The sequence below is a fragment of the Rhinopithecus roxellana genome, chromosome 4, assembly GCF_007565055.1.
Source record: "Rhinopithecus roxellana isolate Shanxi Qingling chromosome 4, ASM756505v1, whole genome shotgun sequence".
Taxonomy (NCBI): Eukaryota; Metazoa; Chordata; class Mammalia; order Primates; family Cercopithecidae; genus Rhinopithecus; species Rhinopithecus roxellana.
Genome location: NC_044552.1, coordinates 106,418,619 through 106,440,148, shown reverse-complemented (window position 1 = coordinate 106,440,148; position 21,530 = coordinate 106,418,619). Strand labels below are relative to the sequence as shown.

The following is a 21,530-nucleotide window of genomic DNA, read 5'->3' as shown; positions in this document are numbered from 1 at the left end:
GTCTTAGGATTCCATTTGTTGGCTTTACTTTTAACCCTTAAAGACATATCAGGCATAAATGGAACATGGTATGAGAGCACTTTCTTTCTTTTTTTTTTTTTTTTTCCTTGAGACAGTCTTGCTCTGTCACTCAGGCTGGAGTGCAGTGGCGCAATCCTGGCTCACTGCAACTTCCACCTTCTGTGTTCAAGCAATTCTGCCTCAGCCTCCCCAGCAGCTGGGATTACAAGCATGCACTACCACACCCAGCTAATTTTTTTTATTTTTATTTTTTATTAGAGAGGGGGTTTCACCATGTTGGCCCGGCTGGTCTCAAACTCCTGACCTCAGGTGATCGGCCCACCTCAGCCTCCCAAAGTGCTGGGATTACAGGCATGAGCCACCACGCCCAGCCATGAATATTGTGGTGGCAGGCGTGGTGACACGCACCTGTAGTCCCAGCTACTCGGGAGGCTGAGGCAGGAGAATCACTTGAACCCAGGAGTCAGAGGTTGTAGTGAGCTGAGATCGCACCACTGCACTCCAGCCTGGATGACAGAGCGAGACTCCGTCTCAAAAAAAAAAAACCCCCAAAACCGAAAAACAACATTCATTCATTCAACAAACATTTGCGCATTATGTACCACGCTGTCATAAGCATTAGGGATAGTGCTTTAAACAGACAAGATGGAATATCCTGGAACACACATTCTAGTAACAATAAACAAACATAAACAAATTCGTAAATAGCATGCTAGATTGTAAAAAGTACTCTGGTATATGGAGAAAAAGAAAAGTGTATGTGGTGTTAATTTTAATTATGGCAGCCATGGAGGGCCTCACTGACGGTGACAGAAGCCAAAGCGCCTGAAGGAGGTGAAGGGGAGCCACGCAAATAACTGGAGGAAGAGGTTCCTCAACCAAGGCAAGTGAAAAGGCCCTGGGGCAGGAGTATGTCAGCGGTGTTCAGGGAAGAGCAAACTGTCTAGTATGGCTTCAGATGAATAAGAAGATGGCCTAGGAAGATGGGGTAGGAGAGGATTTTGTAAGCCATTATAAAAGCTTCGGCTTTTCGGCCAGGCGCGGTGGCTCACGCCTGTAATTCCAGCACTTCGGGAGGCCGAGGCGGGCGGATCACGAGGTCAGGAGATCGAGATTATCCTGGCTAACACGGTAAAACCCTGTCTCTACTAAAAATAAAAAAATTAGCCGGGCGTGGTGGCAGGCGCCTGTGGTCACTTGGGAGGCTGGAGACAGGAGAATCGCTGGAGCCCGGGACGTGGACGTTGCAGTGAAACGAGATCTCGCCACTGCACTCCAGCCTGGGCGACAGAGCGAGACCCTCTCTCAAAACAGAAAACAAAACAAAATGTTAGTTTTTAGAATCTGAAACTCCTAGTAGAGGCCAAAAGTTGTTTTGCGAAAAGGAGACTGACGAGGAAACCCGGCGGAGTCTGCCCAAATATGTGCAGAGAAGACCCCGCCGCGGGCGCCCCCTGGTGGATAAAAGGGCCGCTCGGAGAGCCGCTCTGCTCTCGAGACGGACACAAACGGGGCACAAAACATTATACTGAGACCGTTCTGAGGGACAGGCTTCCGTAAAAAAAGGCAAGGGCGGACCAGGGTTTTCAAAACCGCCACACCGGGGGCTGGACCAACCAGGACTTTAGGTCAGCTGGGCGGTCTGGCGCCCACACGCCGGCCGGAAGGAGCTGCCCGGAAGCGGGGGCGGTGCCGGCGAGATGACGCAAGAAGGGTCGCGCAGAGGGTGACGTGTGGCGTAGAAGACGCGGACAGCCTGCGCCTGTCAGCACCCCCGGGGTTTGTAGCAGAGGAGGGGCGGGCGCCATGGCGGTTCTGCTAGAGACCACTTTGGGCGACGTCGTCATCGACTTGTACACCGAGGAGCGGCCGCGTGGTGAGGCTTGAGCCGTACTCATCTGTCGCCGGGGCCCCCGAGCTTGTCCCCCTACTTTCCTTTCTCTGCGCAGTCCAGGGCAGAGATTGACTGGAGCTCGAGCTTCTGGGCTGCTGGTGCCCACGACTGGGCTATTTTATTAACCGGCCTTGGCTAGAAGAGTTTTTGTGACGAGAATTGTTTGAGCCTTGGCAGCCCTTCTCCCCTCTCTTGTGCTGGCCAGTCCGGTGGAAGGTGCTTGCGGTCATTAATTGCCTTTGGGGCGTGTGTGTGTGTGATTTGAGCTGCACATACAATACCCATAGCTTTTGCGCCTTTATTGTGTTTACTCGTGAGAGGAACACAGCAACTTTGCTTGGTGTGTAATCGGTTAAATCTTGATGAAGGCAGTTAGGGTGTGATTGATGCAGCGAGTGTGGGCATCACACCTGGGTGGAGGAGGAAGAGGTTGTCTGGAGTGTGGACTGAGCCTTCGAGGCACTGGGCTAAGTCCTGGGCTTGACTTCTTGCCCCTGAGGGTCTGATTTTCCATCGGGGGAAATAGACACAGGAACCCATTTTAGTTTTATATGTGTTATGGTAGAAGAATGTATAAGTTGCCATGGAAACCAGAGGAGGGCGTCTTCTTTGGTGGGGGTGGGAAGAAGCAAAGCTTCTATAGAACACTTGAACTAGTCCTTTCAAAGATGAATGGGAATGAGGGTTTTCTTAGCTTGGACTCTTTGTTTGGAATTTTCTGGAAACGGCAAGTAGTTTGGTGTGGCTGGAAGGACTGGTATGAGTCGTGGAACGGTAGACTCGAGTGTGGTCGGATACGCTTAGGTCAGGTCGTGAATAGTCTTGTGTGCCCTACTGATGATCAGAGTCCTTGAAGACTTTAAAAGCAGTATTGAGGCATGGCATACTTGTTTTGAGAAGGTAATAGGCAGTAGTGTGGAGAAAGTATCAGAATCAGGAAGAAACTTACACTAGAAGAGATTAGTTACAAACAGGGTCCTATTCACATGGAATGCAGAACCTATCAAAAAAGGTGAAATAAGTCGCAATATTGTACAATAACTACCTCCTGCTGTGCTCCACTTTCCACCGCATGCAGCTATTCCTCCCTCTTCTCCACCTGGCAGAAACACTGCAAACTCTCCGGTACCATTTTTGCCAATCTTTTGCTGTTCCCTTCTAACCAGTATTCCTCTCCACTCTTGTCCTTCTGGCAAACTTACTGCTTTTTATCTAAATCTCAGATCAAGTGTCATCTCTTCTTTGAAGCTCTCCCTCCTTTCTAAGCAGAGTTACCTGAGGTTTCCTCTGCTCTGTCTTAGGTCTTTTATAAACCACATGACACGTTTTATTTTAACATTTACCTATTATCCTGGAGTTGTTTACAAGTCGTGTCCTCTCTCAAGAATGTAAACTCCACTGAGAGCAGGAACTATACCATAATTATCATCTCTATATCCTGAGTACCTAGTACAATGTCTGCTACTTTTAGGGCACACACTAGGGGTTCATTATAATGACTAATGGATATAAATGTATTAGTTAGGACCCTTTGTGCAAGTGACAGAAACCCAACTCTAACTGGCTTAAACAAAGAAAATAATTGGTTGCCTCATAATACTGGGGTAAGCTTAGTTTTAAGGGTGGTTGAATCCAGTGTTTCAAATAATATTTAGAGAATTTTGTTTTTTATCCATTGATTTTGCTTTTCTTTGAGTTCCTTTGACGCTCTGTCCATGTAGAACAGCACCTGGCAAAATGAATGGGCCTCTTTCCCCAGAGCTGTGAGGAAATAAAGGCGGGGGGTAGAGCTACCCCACCCAATTAACAAGCAGTGGTTCTGCAAAGATAAGCGCGTAACACCAAAACATAAGTCCACCCCCTGTACATATTTGTAAGCATATGACTGGAGATCTGCTTACGTGTGTACCTGCTATATTTATACTCACTTATCAATCTATGATCAACATATCCAGACTTACCTACCTTCCTTCCATTCTTTCTTCCTTTTCTTTTTTAACTTATTATTATAGAAAATTTAAAACACAGATGTAGAGAGAATCATGTAAATGAACTCTCATGTCCACATGACCAGCTTTGTTTAACAGCTGTGAACACATAGCAAATCTTTCTTCATTTATAATACCCCCACTTCCAGTGCATCTGTTTAATCTGTAATTACTTCAGTACGTACTTCTAAAATATAAGGTCTCTTTAAAAAAACAAAAAAATGGAACTATGAGCTTAAGTACCACATAAGTGACAGGTTAAAAAAAGAAAAAAAAATTTGACAGGGAAAAGGGAAAAATACTAAAAAAAGAGAAAAAGTTGTAAAAAAAAAAAAAAAAGGATAAAAAAACAGAACCACAAATCTCATCACACTTTGAAAAAACTAGCAATAAGTTTTTAGTATCATTTAAACTCATAAACTTTAAAAAAATTTAAATTAGGACCCAAAGTCCATATATTGGTTAAAATGTCGCATATATGTTTAATCTATTGGTTCTCCCCCTTTTTTTTCTTGAAAAAAGTATGAGAAAGAATCTGGGTGCTTTGTCTTGTAGAATTTCTCTTGTTTTGGGTTTGACTGATTATTTACTGGGTGCGTTAACATATTCCTGTGTCCCCTCTGTTTCCTATAAATTGTTCTTTAGCTTCAGAGCCTTGGTTAGATTCCAGTTTAATGTTTTTGGCAAGAATATTTCACATGAGATAGTGTGTTCTTTCAGCTGCATCACATTCAGGAGGCACTTGATATCTGGTTGACTCTTTCTGTGATGTTAAAATTGATCAGTGGGTTAAAGCCTTGCTGCCCTTATAAATTGTTCCCATCAGATTTTGATGAAAGACCTAAAGATTTTGGCAGCCATTGATGATCATTGCCTAAATCCATTATTTTTGTTTTCTAGTAAAAGGACCACTCCTATCTGTTAAACAGGAAGCCCAGAAATATATTCAAGAAAAACAACTGCAAGACTGATATTCAGCACTCTTGAACAGCTCAGCCCCGTCTTATCACTCCAGTCTGTTAATCCTGTATTACTCTGCAATACCAGACTATTACAGAACTTTGGTCTTTTGGACCTCCCCTAAAACATTTAAATTTCCATTTCCAGGCCTTTTCATAGTCTTCCAAACCTAAAATGCTCACCCCTCACTCTCTGCTAGTCCAGTTCTTTTAATGCTTGCCTTAACCTTCCCTGAGGTTTTCTGATTTCCCTAGCCAGAAACAATCTTTTGAACTTTTGTGGAATTTTTAAAACTACTTTTAACCATTTTACTATTTAAGTGGCACACATGTTATTAATTAGATATGCCCCGTATGTAACTACTTGTGTTCAGATGTAAGGACCCTAATTTAATGTAAGCTTTTTGAGGGCAGGAATTGCCTCATATATCTTACAAAAGTCTGCCTGCTTTCTAACTTAGTGCCTTAAGAACTTGTTAATGTGTCTTTCCATGACTAGACTGTGAACTTTTTGAGAGCAGGGACCACAGTTTAATGGCATTTGTGGTGGCAGTGTCAGGCATCTAGAAGGTACTCAGTAAATGTTTATTGGATAAGCAGATTAATTTATATGAGAAAGATTGTTCATAAGTGTATGGATTTTTATAAAGGGCTGTTTATTATTAAAGAAATGACCTGGGATGTTTGACTTTTTCCTAATTGATATAATCTGTATCCATTTTTATATATTCTGCTAGATCCTTTCCTATTACAATATGCTCTTTAAGTGTTCTTTTTTCTCGCAATAAAATCAATCCATCAGTAAATTATTGCTTATCACAGATAAGTGTCAGTTTTCTGTATTAGCCCAGATGCCCCAAAAGTCCTATAAAAGAAAGAAAAAGGTAATTTAAATTTTTTTTTTTTTTCCTAGACGTATTGCCCTTTTATTTCGTTTTATTTTGAGACGGAGTCTCACTCTGTTGCCCAGGCCGGAGTGCAGTGGTGTGATCTTGGCTCACTGTGACCTCCAACTCCTGGGTTCAAGTGATTCTCCTGCCTCAGCTTCCCCAGTAGCTGGGATTATAAGTGCCCACCACCATGCCTGGCTAATTTTTTTGTATTTTTGGTTGAGATAGGGTTTCACCATATTGGCCAGGCTGGTCTTAGACTCCTGAACTCAAGTGGTCCACCCACCTTGGCCTCCCAAAGTGCTGGGATTGCAGGTGTGAGCCACGGCACCCAGCCTAGTGCCCTTTTTTATAGCTTTGGACGTTTGACTTTTGTTTTCTTTTAATGGTAATTTAGAAATTACATTTTACTGTTGTTTTACTTATTTAAAAATGTATTTGAGGATTACTGTGATAAATTTGGTATTTACTTTTCTTTCAGCCTGCTTGAATTTCTTGAAATTGTGCAAAATAAAATATTACAATTATTGCCTTATTCACAATGTACAGGTGAGTTGGTAGATATTAGTCTTTTCCTTTGTTATTGGAACTATCTAACAAACTCTGTGAATTAACAAAGAATCCTACATATTACAGAGGGATTTTATCATACAAACTGGCGATCCTACAGGGACTGGCCGTGGAGGAGAGTCTATTTTTGGGTAAGTTGTTTTATTTATTTATTTATTACCTCTGGAAGGGCAGAACAAATTCTTTTGTTCTTAAATGAGGAAAAATATAATTGCTTATGCTTCAATCTGCATTTTAAAATATGGTTTAAATTTAGATTTTTCCCCCAAGTTCCCTAAATGTCTAGAAAAAAAGTAATATTTTGAATCCTGTTGGCATTTCTGTAAAGAAGTAATTGGTAACCCTGTGTGTTACTAGTACTTCTGTATTTCATTTTGAGAGTACTTACATTTTATAACCTTGTATGTTTTTTCAGCCAACTGTATGGTGATCAAGCAAGCTTTTTTGAGGCAGAAAAAGTCCCAAGAATTAAGCACAAGAAGAAAGGCACAGTGTCCATGGTGAATAATGGCAGTGATCAACATGGATCTCAGGTTAGGAAATGAGTAAGAATATGAGGTTTGCTTAGAAGTGAAGGACTGGAAGGAGCCCACAGAGTTATTTTTTAAACTATCCAGTAAGACTTAGAGGGTTTCAGTCAGAAATATTTGTTATGGAAAAAAATGCACTTTTTCTATATTAAAAAAAATTATTCTTTTAAATATAAAGCATTCCCATTGTGAAGAATTGAGAAAATGCAGAAAAGTACAAAGAAAAACATTACCTACACCTCCACCATCCATGATTATCACTGTTCACATTTGTGGCTCGTTTTTCAGTATTTCTTTTTATTTTATTTATTTATTTATTTATTTATTTATTTATTTAATGAGATGGAGTCTCACTCTGTCGCCCATGCTGGAGTGTGATGGCACGATCTCAGCTTACTGCAACCTTTGCCTCCCGGGTTCAAGCAATTCTCCTGCCTCGGCCTCCCGAGTAGCTGGGATTACATGCGCCTGCCACAACACCTGGCTAATTTTTGTATTTAGTAGAGGCGGGGTTTCACCATATTAGCCACGATGATCTCAATCACTTAACCTCATAGTCCACTCGCCTTGGCCTCCCAAAGTGCTGGGATCACAGGCGTGAGCCACCGCACCCAGCTATTTTTCAGTATTTCTTACTTTTTAAAAATACTATGTAGAGTACCTTCTATTCATTGCCTTGTTTAATTCTCCCAACAACCCTGTTAGAGTAGGTACTTCTGTTTTCTACTATATACACATGAATTTGAGTTACGACTTGTCCAAGTATTTTATTTTATTTTATTTATTTATTTTGAGACAGAGTCTCACTCTGTCAGCAAGGCTGGAGTGCAGTGGCGCCATCTCGGCTCACTGCAACCTCCGCCTCTCAGGTTCAAGCGATTCTCCTGCCTCAGCCTCCCTAGTAGCTGGGATTACAGGTGCCTGCCACCACGCCCAGGTACTTTTTGTATTTTTAGTAGAGATGGGGTTTTGCCACGTTGGCTAGGCTGGTCTCAAACTCCTGACCCCAGATGATCCACCTGCCTCGGCTTCCCAAAATGCTGGGATTACAGGTGTGAGCCACCGTGGCCAACCAAAAAATACTTTATTACTAAAAAATACTTCTGATCACGTGAGTCTTCAGTAACTCATAATCTTTTCACTGGTGAAGGGTCTTGCTTTGATGTTGATGGCTGTTGACTAATCAGGGTGGTGATTGCTGAAGGTTGGTGTGACTGTGACAGCTTCTTAAAATAAGACAACTGACTGGCACGGTGGCATACATCTGTAATCCCAGTACTTTGCAGGGGCAAGGCAGGCAGATCAGTTGAGCTCAGGATTTCGAGACCAGTCTAGGAAACATGGTGAAAACCTCATCTCCCCCCCAAAATACAAAAATTAACTGGGCATAGTGGTATATGGCTGTAGTTCCTGCTTCTTGGGAAGCTGAGGTGGGAGGATCACTTGAGCTCGGGAGGTCAAGGGTGCTGTGAGCTGTGATTGCACCACTGCACTCCAGCTTGGGTGACAGTGAGACCTTGTCTTGCAAATAAATAAATAAGACACAGAAGTTTGCCATGTTGATGGACTCTTCCTTTCATGAAACATTTCTGTGTATCATACAATGCTGTTTGATAGCATTTAGTAGAATTCTTTTAAGATTGAAGTCAATCCTCTCAAACCCTGCTACTACTGTATCAGCCAAGTTTATGTAATATCCTAAATCTTTTGTTGTCGTTTCAACAATGATCATAGCATCTTCACCAGGAGAAGAGTCCATCTCAGTAAATCACTTGACTGGGTGCGGTGGCTCAGGCCTGTAATCCCAGCACTTTGGGAGGCTGAAACCGGCGCATCACCTGAGGTCAGGAGTTTGAGACCAGCCTGACCAATATAGTGAAACTCCGTCTCTACTGAAAATACAAAAATTAGCTCGGTGTGGTGGCAGGTGCCAGTAGTCCCAGCTACTTGGGAGGCTGAGACAGGAGAATTGCTTGAACCTGGGAGGCGTGGGTTGCAGTGAGCCGACATTGCACCACTGCACTCCAGCCTGAGCAATGCGGCAAGTCTGTCTCAAAGAAAGAAAGGGAAGAAAACCACTCTGTTTGCTTATCCTTAAGAAGCAGCTCCCCGGCCGGGCGTGGTGGCTCAAGCCTGTAATCCCAGCACTTTGGGAGGCCGAGACGGGCGGATCACTAGGTCAGGAGATCGAGACCATCCTGGCTAACACGGTGAAACCCCGTCTCTACTAAAAAAATACAAAAAATTAGCCGGGCGAGATGGCGGGCGCCTGTAGTCCCAACTACTCGGGAAGCTGAGGCGAGAGAATGGCGTAAACCCGGGAGGCGGAGCTTGCAGTGAGCTGAGATCTGGCCACTGCACTCCAGCCTGGGCAACACAGCGAGACTCCGTCTCAAAAAAAAAAAAAAAAAAAAGAAGCAGCTCCATATCTGATTGGGTTTGATCATGAGATTGCAGCATTCAGTCCCATCTTCAGGCTCTACTTCTAATTCTCATTCTCTTGCAATTTCTACCACATTTGCAGTTACTTCCTTCACTGAAGTCTTGAGCCACTCAAAGTCATCCATGAGGGTTGGAATCGACTTCTTCCCAACTTCTGTTAATATTGGTATTTTGACCTCCTCCCACAAATCACGAATGTTCTTAATGACATCGAGAATGGTGAATCTTTTTCAGAAGGTTTTCAATCTACTTGCCCATATCCATCAGAGGAATCACCGTCTATGGCAGCTATAGCCTTACAAAATGTGTTTTTTTATTTTTATTTTTATTTTTAGAGATGGGGCCTCACTACATTGCTCAAGTGATCCTTCTGCCTCAGCCTCCTGAGTAGTTGGGACTATAGGTACACGCCACATGCCAGGCTGTATTTCTTAAATAATAATACTTGAAAGTTGAAATTACTCTTTGATCCTGGCTCCTTAAGGACTGTTATGTTAGCAGGCATGAAAACAGAATTTTTATTTTTTGAGACAGTCTCACTCTGTCACCCAGGCTGGAGTACAGTGGTGCAGTCTTACCTCACTGCAACCTCTGCCTCCCTGGTTCAAACAATTCTCTTGCCTCAGCCTCCTGAATAGCTGGGATTATAGGCATGTACCACCATGCCTGGCTAATTTTTTGTATTTATAATAGAGATGGGTTTTCACCATGTTGACCATGTGAGCCAGGCTGGTCTTGAACTGCTGGCCTCAAGTGGTCCGCCTGCGTCAGCCTCCCAAAGTGCTGGGTTTACAGGTGTGAGCCACTATGCACAGCTGAAAACAATATTAATTTCCTTTTGTACGTCATATCCATCAGAGCTCCTGGGTGACCCAGAGTATTGACAATGAGCAGTAACATTTTAAAAGGATTTCTTATTAAAAGTGCAGTAATATTAAAAAGGATCTTTGTTCTGAGCAGCAGGTCTCAACAGTGATCTTAAAATATTTGATAAAACCTGCTGTAAACAGATGTGCTGTCATCCAAGCTTTGTTGTTTCATTTCTAGAGCACAGGCAGAATAGATTTAGCATCATTGTTAAGGGCCCCAGGATTTTTGATATAGTCAACGAGCATTGGTTTCAACTTAAAGTCACTATCCTGTAACAGAAGAGTCAGCTTGTCCTTTGAAGCTAGGTGTTGACTTTTCCTCTGTAGCTGTGAAAGTCCTAAGTGGCATCATCTTCCAATATAAGGCTGTTTCATCTACATGGAAAATTTGTTATTTCATGTAGTCATCTTCATCAGTGATCTTAGCTACATCTTCCAGATAACTTGCTGCATGCTGCAGCTTCTTTTTTTATTTTTATTTTTTGTGACAGGGTCTCACTCTGTCACCCAGGCTGGATTGCAGTGGCGTGATCTTGACTCTCTGCAACCATCGCCTCCCGGGTTCAAGAAATTCTCCTCCCTCAGCCTCCTGAGTAGCTGGGATTACAGGTGCACACCACCGTGCCTGGCTAACTTTTGCGTTTTTAGTAGAGGCGGAGTTTCAACATGTTGGTCAGGCTGGTCTTGAACTCCTGACCTTGTGATCCACCTGCCTCGGCCTCCCAAAGTGCTGGGATTACACAGGCATGAACCACTGCACCTGGCCACTTGCTGTAGCTTCTGTGTCAGCACTTGCTGCATCACCTTGCACTTTTAAATCATGGAGACAGCTTCTTTCCTTAAACTTCTCTTTTTTTTTTTTTTTTTTTTGAGACGGAGTAATCCACTGCACCTGACCTCTTTCCTTAAACTTCATGAACTAACCTCTGCTAGCTTCAGACTTTCTTCTGCAGCTGCCTCCCTCTCTCAGCCTTTATAGAATTGAAGAAAGTTAGGGCTTGTTTGAAATTAGACTTTAGCTTAGGGGATCGTTGTGGCTGGTTTGACTTATGTAGATTATTAAAACTTTCTTCATATCATCAGTTAGCCTGTTTCATTTTCTTATCATTCATGGAATAGCACTTCTAATTTTCTTCAAGAACTTTTCCTTTGCATTTACAACTCAGCTATTGTTTGTTACAAGAGGCCTAGCTTTCGGCTTATCTTGGCTTTCAACATGCCTTTCTCACTATGCTTAGTCCTTTTTAGCTTTTGGTTTAAAGTGAGAGATGTGCCACTCTTCCTTTTACTTGAACACGTATAGAGTTAATTGGCCTAATTTCAATATTGTTGTGTCTCGGGGAATAGGAGCACTGAGAGGGAGAAAGATGGGAATGGCTGGTTGTTGGATTAGTCAGAACACATACAACATTTATGGATTAAGTTCACCATCTTGTATGGGCACAGTTTGTGGTGCCCCAAAATAATGACAGTAGTAAGATCAAAGATTACAGATTGTAATAACAGATATAATAGTAATGAAAAAGTTTGAAATCTTGTGAGAATTACCAAAACATGAGCCAGAAACATGAAGTGAGCATATGCTGTTGGGAAAATGGCACCAGTAGACTTAATACACGGTTGCCAGAAATCCTTAATTGTAAAAAATGCAGTAGCTGCAAAGCGCAATAAGATGAGGTATGCCAGTATAAGCTTTGTACTTTTTACTTAGTTCTAGTAACAAGTGTCTAAGAATTGGTGCAGTAAATGTGGACTCTTAACTTTTGTGTATTTTTTTGTCAGTGTGTAACTGATTTCAGTTTGAGTTATGTATTATTTTTATGGTATTTATTATGTGTCCTTCTGTATAGTTTCTTATCACTACAGGAGAAAATCTAGATTACCTTGATGGTGTCCATACAGTGTTTGGTGAGGTGACAGAAGGCATGGACATAATTAAGAAAATTAATGAGACCTTTGTTGACAAGGACTTTGTACCATATCAGGATATCAGGTGTGGTTACAATTTACTATCTGAATGTACTAGAATGTTTTAATATTGAGATGTTTGACACGTAGTGGTACGGATAGGAACGGTATGCATAGGATTGGTTTGTGGATAATTCTAATCCCAAAAGTTGAATTAATATAAGACTGTAAGAATCTTTATAATAAAAAGGACCTTCTGTACTTTTATACTTGTACTAATTATTTATTTATAATTATGTTTGGAGGAATTACTTATTTTTATTTTTATTTATTTATTTATTTATTTTTTGAGATGGAGTCCCCCTCTGTCACCCAGGCTGGAGTGCAGTGGCATGATCTTGACTCACTGCAAGCTCTGCCTCCCAGGTTCACACCATTCTCCTGCCTCAGCCTCCCGAGTAGCTAGGACTACAGGCATCCGCCACCACGCACAGCTAATTTTTTGTATTTTTAGTAGAGATGGGGTTTCACTGTGTTAGCCAGGATGGTCTTGATCTCCTGACCTCGTGATCCACCCACCTCGGCCTCCCAAAGTGCTGGGATTACAGGCGTGAGCCTCTGTACCTAGCTGGAGGAATTATTAGTGCTTTAATTTAGTTTCTTAATTGAGAAATAGGGCAAAAATACTAAGATTTAGACAGTTCTATTAGTTTACATCTTAAAGTAATACAGGGTAATAAATATGGTGTCACTCAATGTAAAACAGCAACACTCACTGTGAAAGTATATCTAGGTTAGTAATATCCATGTGCAATATGGGTTTTTTTTGGCCTTAGAGATAATCAAATAATTTGTTGTAATCTATTAAAATAAATTATGGATTCTGAAATAACTTAAATATAACATTTTATTTGGATTTATTTTGTAAGGATAAATCATACAGTGATTTTAGATGATCCATTTGATGACCCTCCTGATTTATTAATCCCTGATCGATCTCCAGAACCTACAAGGGAACAATTAGATGTAAGTAAAGCCCTCTTGTGATTAAATGTACATTCATATTAATGATTTGTATGGATTTATCTTTTTCATCTATTAATTTTTTCAGAATTATTGTCTTGCCTAATTGTATTAGAACAAGTTGAGTTCTTTTTCTTTTCCACAGAGATACTCATTTTTCCAGCTGTCTTCTCATTTCCCTAATTTCCTTTCTTCAGTTTCTTTTCTACTGAGACAACCTTAGCTCTAGAAGCTTACATGAACAACTTGGGAAAGTGTTTTTCTTATCATCTAACTCTAGGAGTTTTCGAGGCCAAATTAAACTATTATCTTGTGAGGTAACTTTTCAACTGGGGATACTCTGGAGCCAGGCTAGAACCCAGAAATTTCTGTGAAACAGCACAGACTTTTCCCCCATATGTTTTAAGGTTTATGTGGGTTCCTCAAAGCTGAATTTGTCTTTATGGTTGGGATTGGTGATTAATTCTGAAATCATTTCTCTTCATTCAGCAGTTAGAATTGGAAAATAAATAGTGTCCATATAAGTATTTATTTGTATTTATTTATTTTTTTGAGATGGAGTCTCGCTCTGTCGCCCAGGCTGGAGTGTGTGGTGGCATCTCAGCTCATTGCAGCCTCTTCCTTCCTTGTTCCAGCAATTCTCGTGCCTCAGCCTCTTGAGTTACTGGGGTTATAGGCGCATGCCACCATGCCTGGCTAATTTTTGTATTTTTAGTAGAGACAGGGTTTCACTGTGTTGGCCAGGCTGGTCTCGAACTCCTGACCTCAAGTGATCCAACCGCCTCGGCCTCCCAAAGTGCTGGGATTACAGGCATGAGCCACCATGCCTGGCCTATTTTGATTTTAACAGAAGCCCACTTTGGCTTATATTTTAGAATTAATATAAATCAATTTTTGAAAGTTCGTAAGTTTGTCTCAGTTGCTGTTCAGTTAATTATTTTAAAGTTTTTTTTTAGAGACAGGATCTCACTCTGTCACCCAGCTGGAGTGCGGTGGTGTGATTGTAGCCCCCTGCGACCTTGATCAGTTACTGTTTTAGCATGTTTGATATACCTAAGAATAAAGTATGTCTTCTATGTTTCTCAGATTTTTTTTATTCTTTAAATATATACGTCAGTAACTTCTGTCTTACAGAGTGGTCGAATAGGAGCAGATGAAGAAATTGATGATTTCAAAGGAAGATCAGCTGAGGAAGTAGAAGAAATAAAGGCAGAAAAAGAGGCTAAAACTCAGGCTATACTTTTAGAGATGGTAAGATAATTATCTTTGTTCAAATTGTTCTGTAATATATCTAATAATACTTATTGAGTATTTATTTCTGGCTCTTCGGTGGTCTTAAAGTACTAAAAATTGAGTTATGATTTTTTTCTAGTTTAAATTTGATACGGCATAATAATACATGTGAAAATAAATTTGCCTCTACTGTCAATATAGTGCTAAGTTCCTTTTTAAACAGTGGAAAATGGATCTTTGACTTATTAATTGAATTTCAGTTGTTTAATATTCATCTCATTTTTAAAGAGTGGGCTGAATTTTATGTATATTAAAGAATAGTTCTTCATTGTACCACTCAAGATTAAACAGAATGCTATTTGTAGGGCAAAATAATAGGGAGACACTGAGCACTCTTAAAATATACTGTTTCTCTGTATTACTAACAATGTGAAGTCATTTGGGGAATAATAATTCAGTAGATGATTAATTGACCTACTTGGTGTTATTTTCCGTTTCTTTTTTTTTTTTTTTTTTTTGAGACGGAGTCTTGCTTTGTCACCCAGGCTGGAGGGCAGTGGCATCATCTCGACTCACTGCAAGCTCCACCTCCTGGGTTCATGCCATTCTCCTGCCTCAGCCTCCTGAGTAGCTGGGACTACAGACACCCATCACCATGCCTGGCTAATTTTTTTGTATTTTTAGTAGAGACGGAGTTTCACTGTGTTAGCCAGGATGGTCTTGATCCCCTGACCTCGTGATCCACCTGCTTCATCCTCCCAGAGTGCTGGGATTACAGGCTTGAGCCATCGGGCCCGGCCTATTTCTTATTTTTGTAGAATAGGCATACCTGTCATATCATAAATAATAAATATTTGAATGAATGGATAACAAAGTTACTGTTTTATATAATAGAACTTTCAGATTTGTAGTCTGTTTTAACATTTATTTAATTATTATTTTATAGAGACAAGGTCTCACTCTGTTGCTCAGGCTGGAGTACAGTGGTGTATGATCATGGCTGGCTGCAGCCTCCAACTCCTCAGCTCAAGCAATGCCCCTGCCTCAACCTTCTGAGTTGCTGAGACCACAGTTGCACACCACCATGCCCTGCTAATTTAAACATTTTTTGTAGAGACAGGATCTCCCTATGTTGGCCCGGCTTAAGCTTATATTACCATCAGCTGTCTAAATGAACAAATAGTAAAGGCTATATAGTTCAAGAAAACTTTGCTGAAATTTAAAAAGTTAATTGAAAATACACATTTAAGTGAGCACACTGTGTATCTCACAGTATTGACCCTGAACACCCAACACCAAGACAAACTCTAAGAGAATTACTACACTTGAAAGATACGTTGAGCAACTGGGCAGAAAGAATAAGTTACTTATAAGGGAATGAATTTAGATTGTTATCAGACTTTTCAACAGCAACACTTTGAAGTTTTTGCCAGAAGAAAATGCATTAACGTACTTTTTAAAACTTTTTGTTTTCAGATCATTTCAAATTTATGGAAAAAAGTACATAGAACTTCTATATACCTTTTACCCACATTCACCAATTTTTAACATACTGCTACATCTGTTTTATGATTCTCTCTTTTTCTCTCTCTCTGATTATACAAGCACATAAAGACATTTTTTTTCTGGCCTATTTGACAGTAGGTTGCCTGTTATTTCCCTTTACCTCTTAATCAGTGTGTATTTCCTAAGAGCAACAGTATTCAATGTGTGTAACAATATGTACTTATTTACAATGTAGTTATCAAAATCAGAAAATTTAGAAGTGAGAGAAATTACAGTTTATAGGGCTGGGCGCGGTGGCCCACGTCTGTAATCCCAGCACTTTGGGAGGCTGAGGCAGGTGGATCATGAGGTCAGGAGTTCGAGACCAGCCTAACCAACATGGTGAAACTCTATCTCTACTAAAAATGCAAAAATTAGCTGGGCGTGGAGGCGCACACCTGTAATCCCAGATACTCAGGAGACTGAGGCAAGAGAATCGCTTGAACCCAGGAGGCGGAGCTTGCAGTGAGCCAAGATCGTGCTATTGCACTACATCCTGGGCAACAGGATGAGACTCTGTCGCAAAAAAAAAAAGAAAATGAAAAAGGAAATTACAGTTTATATTCCAGTTTTGCTAGTTGTTTTAACAATATATTTTATAATTGTTTCCTCCTGCAGACTAGAATCCAGCTCATGACTTATCATCTGTTGCATTTATCTTATAGAATATTTTCCTACATTATCAGTGCCTCATGGATTCCTTTTTTGGTTTTGTTTTTAATAAATAGACAATTTATAGGACAATTTTAGGATTATAGAAAAATTGAACAGAAAATACAGAGAGTTTCTATGTACTCCCACCCTCTTTCCCCAGTCTTGCATTATTGTGATACATTTATTAACAGTTGATGAGCCAATATTGATACATTATTAACTAAAATCCATGGTTTACCTTAGAATTCAAGCTTTGTGTTGTACATTCTGTGGAACTGACAAATGTACGATAGCATATATCTACCCTTACAGGATCACACAGGATAGTTTCACTAAGAAATCCCCTGGGCTCCACCTGTTCTTCCCCACCCCCAACACCCAGTTCTTGGCAACTACTGATGTTTTTACTGTCTATACAGTTTTGGCATTTTCAAGATGTCATATAGTTGGAATTATAGCGTATGTAGCCTTTTCAGACTGTCTTCTTTTACTTAGCAATATGCATTTAAGGTTCCACTGTGCATTTTTTCTTTCTTCCCTTTCTCCTTCCCTTTCCCTTTCTTCTTTCCCTTTTTCTTTTCCTTTCTTTTCTTTCCCTCCTATTTTTTTTGAGACGGAGTCTCACTCATGTCACCAGTCTGGAGTGCAGTGGCGCGATCTTGGCTCACTGCAACCTCCGCCTCCCGGGTTTAAGAGATTCTCCTGCCTCAGCCACCTGAGAAGCTGGGACTACAGGCACGCGCCACCACGCCTGGCTAATTTTTTTGTATTTTTAGTAGAGATGAGGTTTTACCATGTTAGCCAGGAAGGTCTCGATCTCTTGACCTCATGATCTGCCCGCCTCGGCCTCCCAAAGTGTTGGGATTACAGGTATGAGCCATTTCGCCCAGCCCTTTTTTTTTTTTTTTTTTTAAATTTAATTTGAGACAGGTTCTCGGCTCTGTTGCACTGTCAGTGGCACAATAAAGGCTCATTGCACCCTGACCTCCCGGGCTCAAGTAATCCTCCTACCTCAGCCTCACAGGTAACTGGGACCACAGGTGTGTTCTACCATGCCTGGCTAATTTTATTTTTTGTAGAGACAGAGTCTCACTATGTTGCCGAGCCTGGGATTTCATTCCCAGACTGGAGTGCGGTAGTGCTATCATAGCTCACTATAATCTTGAACTTCTGAGCTTGAGCAGTTTTCCTGCCTCAGCCTCTTGAGTAGCTGGGACTATAGGCACACGCCACCACACCTAGCTAATTTTTAATTTTTTTGTAGAGATGGAGTCTTACCCATGTTGCTCAGGCTGATCCCGAACTCGTAGGTTCAAGTGATCCTCCTGCCTTGGCCTCCCAAAGTGTCACAGGCGTGAGCCACCATGCATGGCTGATAGCTCATTTCTTTTAATTGCTAAGTAATATTTCACTGTATGGATGTATCACAGCTTGTTTATTTTTTACCTATTGAAAGATACCTTGGTTGCTTCCAAGTTTTGGCAATTGTGAATAAAGCTGCTGTAAACATTTGCGTGCAGATTTTTGTGTAGGCATAAAGTTTCAATGCATTTGGGTAAATACCTAGGAGTTCAGATGCTAGATTGCATGGTTTAGCTTTGTAAGAAACTGCCAAACTGTCTTCTAAAGTGGCTTTACATTTTACATTCCTACCAGCAATAAATGAGAGTGTCTTTTGCCTCACATTCTTGCCAGCATTTGCTGATGGTATTGTTTTGGATTTTAGTCACTCTAAAAGGTGATCCTGTGTCCTTTGATTTTATTAACATGTTTCATCTTCTGTTTTCTAAGAACATCAGTTTCTCTTACTTTAGTTGTATTTGTTTGTAATATACTGATAATTCAGCTAGCGTTTTGTAAAATTAATTTTGAACCTCATAGCTTTTATGAATGTTTTAAATTTCCTAGTAGTATTTTAAAGTTAGCTTTGACTAAGTAGTATAGCAAGTTCTTTTTTGACTCATTAACTTTTTTTTTCTCATTTGTGCTTCCTTTCTGCCATTATAGGTGCTTTGGAGGATTTTTACTAATTTGCTCTTCTCCTTCTGTGTTTTGATACTCTTTTCTTTTTTCTTTTTTAGAGGTAGGGTCTTACTCTGTTTCCTAGGCTGGAGTGCAGTGGTGTGATCATAGCTCACTGCTGCCTCAAAAACTCTGGGACCCAAGCAGTCCACCAACCTGAATAGCTAGGACGACTCACACTGCCATGCCTGGCTAATTTTTAAATTTACTGTAGAGACAAGGTCTTACTGTGTTGCCTGGGCTGGTCTCAAACTCCTGGCTTCAAGTGATCCTCCTACCTCAGCCTCCCAAAGTGTTGGGATTACAGGTGTGAGCTATCATGCCTGGCTGTGATAGTTCTTATTGCACATAATGTTGTCTTTTGATAGACTTCAGAAACATTGAGATTTTACTGGCTTTGTCGCTTCTTACTGTTTTTTATTTTCAAGATTTTGGGGGGAAGAGTGTGTTTATCCAAGAGGAGACACTTTATAAGTGATCTTGTCAGAAATAATATCTGAGAAAGTGTTTGAATATATGTATAAAGGAATGTTTTGCCCCATCTAAATATGATAGAGTTGCATACATATATGTTAAAACTCTGATGATATGCAAGGAAATGACTAAAAAGGAACACTAAAAAGCAGGGTATTCGTTGTCTCTGATGAGGAGGCAGAGAGAGAATGGGATCAGGTGACATTTTAGTTCTTAAGCTAGGTGGTAGCATCATAGTGGTTTTTATTTTTATGCTTTATAACTTACATGTTCTTTACATAAATTCTTATCCTTTAAAAAATACATATCAAATACTTGAAAAAAGAAGAAGTAGGGGTAAAATTGGGCTTTGAAGCCAGATAAATCTAGGTTCAAATCCCAGCTCTGTGGTTTACCATTGTGTGGCCTTGGGCAAGTTACTTGTTTAACCTTTTAAATTTCACTTTACTTGTCTTTATTTTATTTGTTTTATTTATGTATTTGATGGAGTCCTGCTCTGTCACCCAGGCTGGGGTAAAGTGACATTAGCTCACTGTAACCTCCGCCTCCTGGGTTCAAGCGATTCTACTGCCTCAGTGTCCCGAGTAGTTAGGAAATACAGGTGCACACCACCATGCCCGTCTAATTTTTGTATTTTTAGTAGAGATGGGGTTTCACCATGTTGACCAGGCTGGTCTTGAACTGCTGACCTCAAGTATCTGCCCCCCTTGGCCTCCCAAAGTGTTGGGATTACAGGCGTGAGCTACCATGCCTGTCCACTTTACTTGTCTTTAAAATGGAAATTTGCAGGATTGTTTTAAGAATTAGCGTAATAGACATGAAGCCCCAAGCACTGTTCACACAAAGTATGAGTTATTTAAATATTAGCTGTTACTGTTAATATTATTGTTAAGAATAGGAACAGTGTAGTTCAAATTTTGAAATCTTTTTGGATTTCTTTTCCAGAGCCTGCAGTTTATGATATAAATTCAGATGTTTTAAGGAAATCAGCATTGTGGGATTGGATAGGATTTAGAATGGAAACTAAATAGGAATTGATTTATGTTTTTGTTTGTTTATAATTTAGGTGGGAGACCTACCTGATGCAGATATTAAACCTCCAGAAAATGTACTGTTTGTGTGTAAATTGAACCCAGTGACCACAGATGAGGATCTGGAAATAATATTCTCTAGATTTGGGCCAATAAGAAGGTAATCCTTAGAATTAGTGAAAGAGATATTTGGAAAAACTAGGTATTAGTTGGTGGTTTTCTAATGACATATTTTGATGATTCTGTGAATTTTAGGTGAATTTTGTACTGGTAAATTTTTACAGGTGCGTCTGGACAGTAGGGAAGAAAAGTATATATGTGTGTGTATACATACATACAGGGAAGAAAAGTATATATGTATGTGCATACATACATACACATACACATACAGATAAATAATTGAATCTTCCACTCCCAACACATTTTTATTCTAAAACAGGAAATGAATGGAACAATTTAAATCTAGTTCTGTAAGACTTTCAACAGCCTTCTTTAATATTTAAAATATTTGTCTCATTCAACTCCTGGAATTATCAGCAATTTATGTCAAAATTAATTTAAGTTTTCTAAAATTTTTATTTTGGTTCGTTTTCCCTGCATTAATGAAAAAGTTTATGAAGCTAGTATTTCTGTGAGGAAGGGGACTATTTTGTAATTGATTAAGAAGTATTATATTTAGGGTTTCCTTTCGTTTCAGGGATTTTGTTTTTGTTTTTGTTGTTTTTTTTGAGACGGAATCTTGCTCTGTTGCCCAGGCTGGAGTACAGTGACGTGATCTCAGCTCACTGCAACCTCCGCCTCCCAGGTTCAGGCTTCTTCTGCCTTGGCCTCCTGAGTAGCTGGGACTACAGGTGTGCGCCACCACGCCCAGCTAGTTTTTGTATTTCTAGTAGAGACAGGGTTTCACCATATTGGTCAGGCTAGTTTCGAACTCCTGACCTTGTGATCCGTCCGCATTGGCCTCCCAAAGTGCTGCGATTACAGGCGTGAGCCACTGCACCCAGCCTCGTTTCAGGTTTTTAAAATGAGACTTATGACACTTGGGGAAAGGGACAAGCCAGGTGCTTTGAACTCCAGCTTACTGGCCTTTTCACTTGGTTATTATGGTATATTAGTTGTGTAATTAACATTGTGCTTACAGTGTTAAATTTGAGCTTGATTTATATTAAAATTCAAAAATTTCAAAGCTTAAACTTACTAAACATTTATATGTGCATGAGTATGCATACATTATTCTACAGTAATGTTAGATATTCTATAATTCGTCTATATTTGGACTAGAAAAGTGTTGTGATTTTAAAAGTTTTAGCAGTAGGTTACTTTTGCCAAAGTGCTTAAGGGAATTTAGGACTGTAGGCCTACATGGGGCACTTAGAGTAGAATTTAGATAATTTAATAACTGCTCTGGTGAACTATTTTAAAAAAGGAATTGTTATTAAATGAATTTAGAAAAATAATCTATGAATTTGACTTTGCC

General features: G+C 40.2%; 1 protein-coding gene across 1 annotated transcript in view; it reads left to right on the top strand.

The window, feature by feature from the left end:
- Window positions 1-1,741: 1,741 nt before the first annotated feature.
- PPIL4 (peptidylprolyl isomerase like 4) overlaps window positions 1,742-21,530 on the top strand; it is a 42,993-nt gene continuing 23,204 nt past the window's right edge. The window contains exons 1-8 of the mRNA XM_010381034.2: window positions 1,742-1,897; window positions 6,234-6,301; window positions 6,389-6,453; window positions 6,738-6,855; window positions 12,014-12,156; window positions 13,001-13,097; window positions 14,229-14,345; window positions 20,089-20,213. Coding sequence (XP_010379336.1) covers window positions 1,828-1,897; window positions 6,234-6,301; window positions 6,389-6,453; window positions 6,738-6,855; window positions 12,014-12,156; window positions 13,001-13,097; window positions 14,229-14,345; window positions 20,089-20,213 — 803 coding nt within the window. The 5' untranslated portion in view covers window positions 1,742-1,827. The remainder of the gene's footprint in view (window positions 1,898-6,233; window positions 6,302-6,388; window positions 6,454-6,737; window positions 6,856-12,013; window positions 12,157-13,000; window positions 13,098-14,228; window positions 14,346-20,088; window positions 20,214-21,530) is intronic.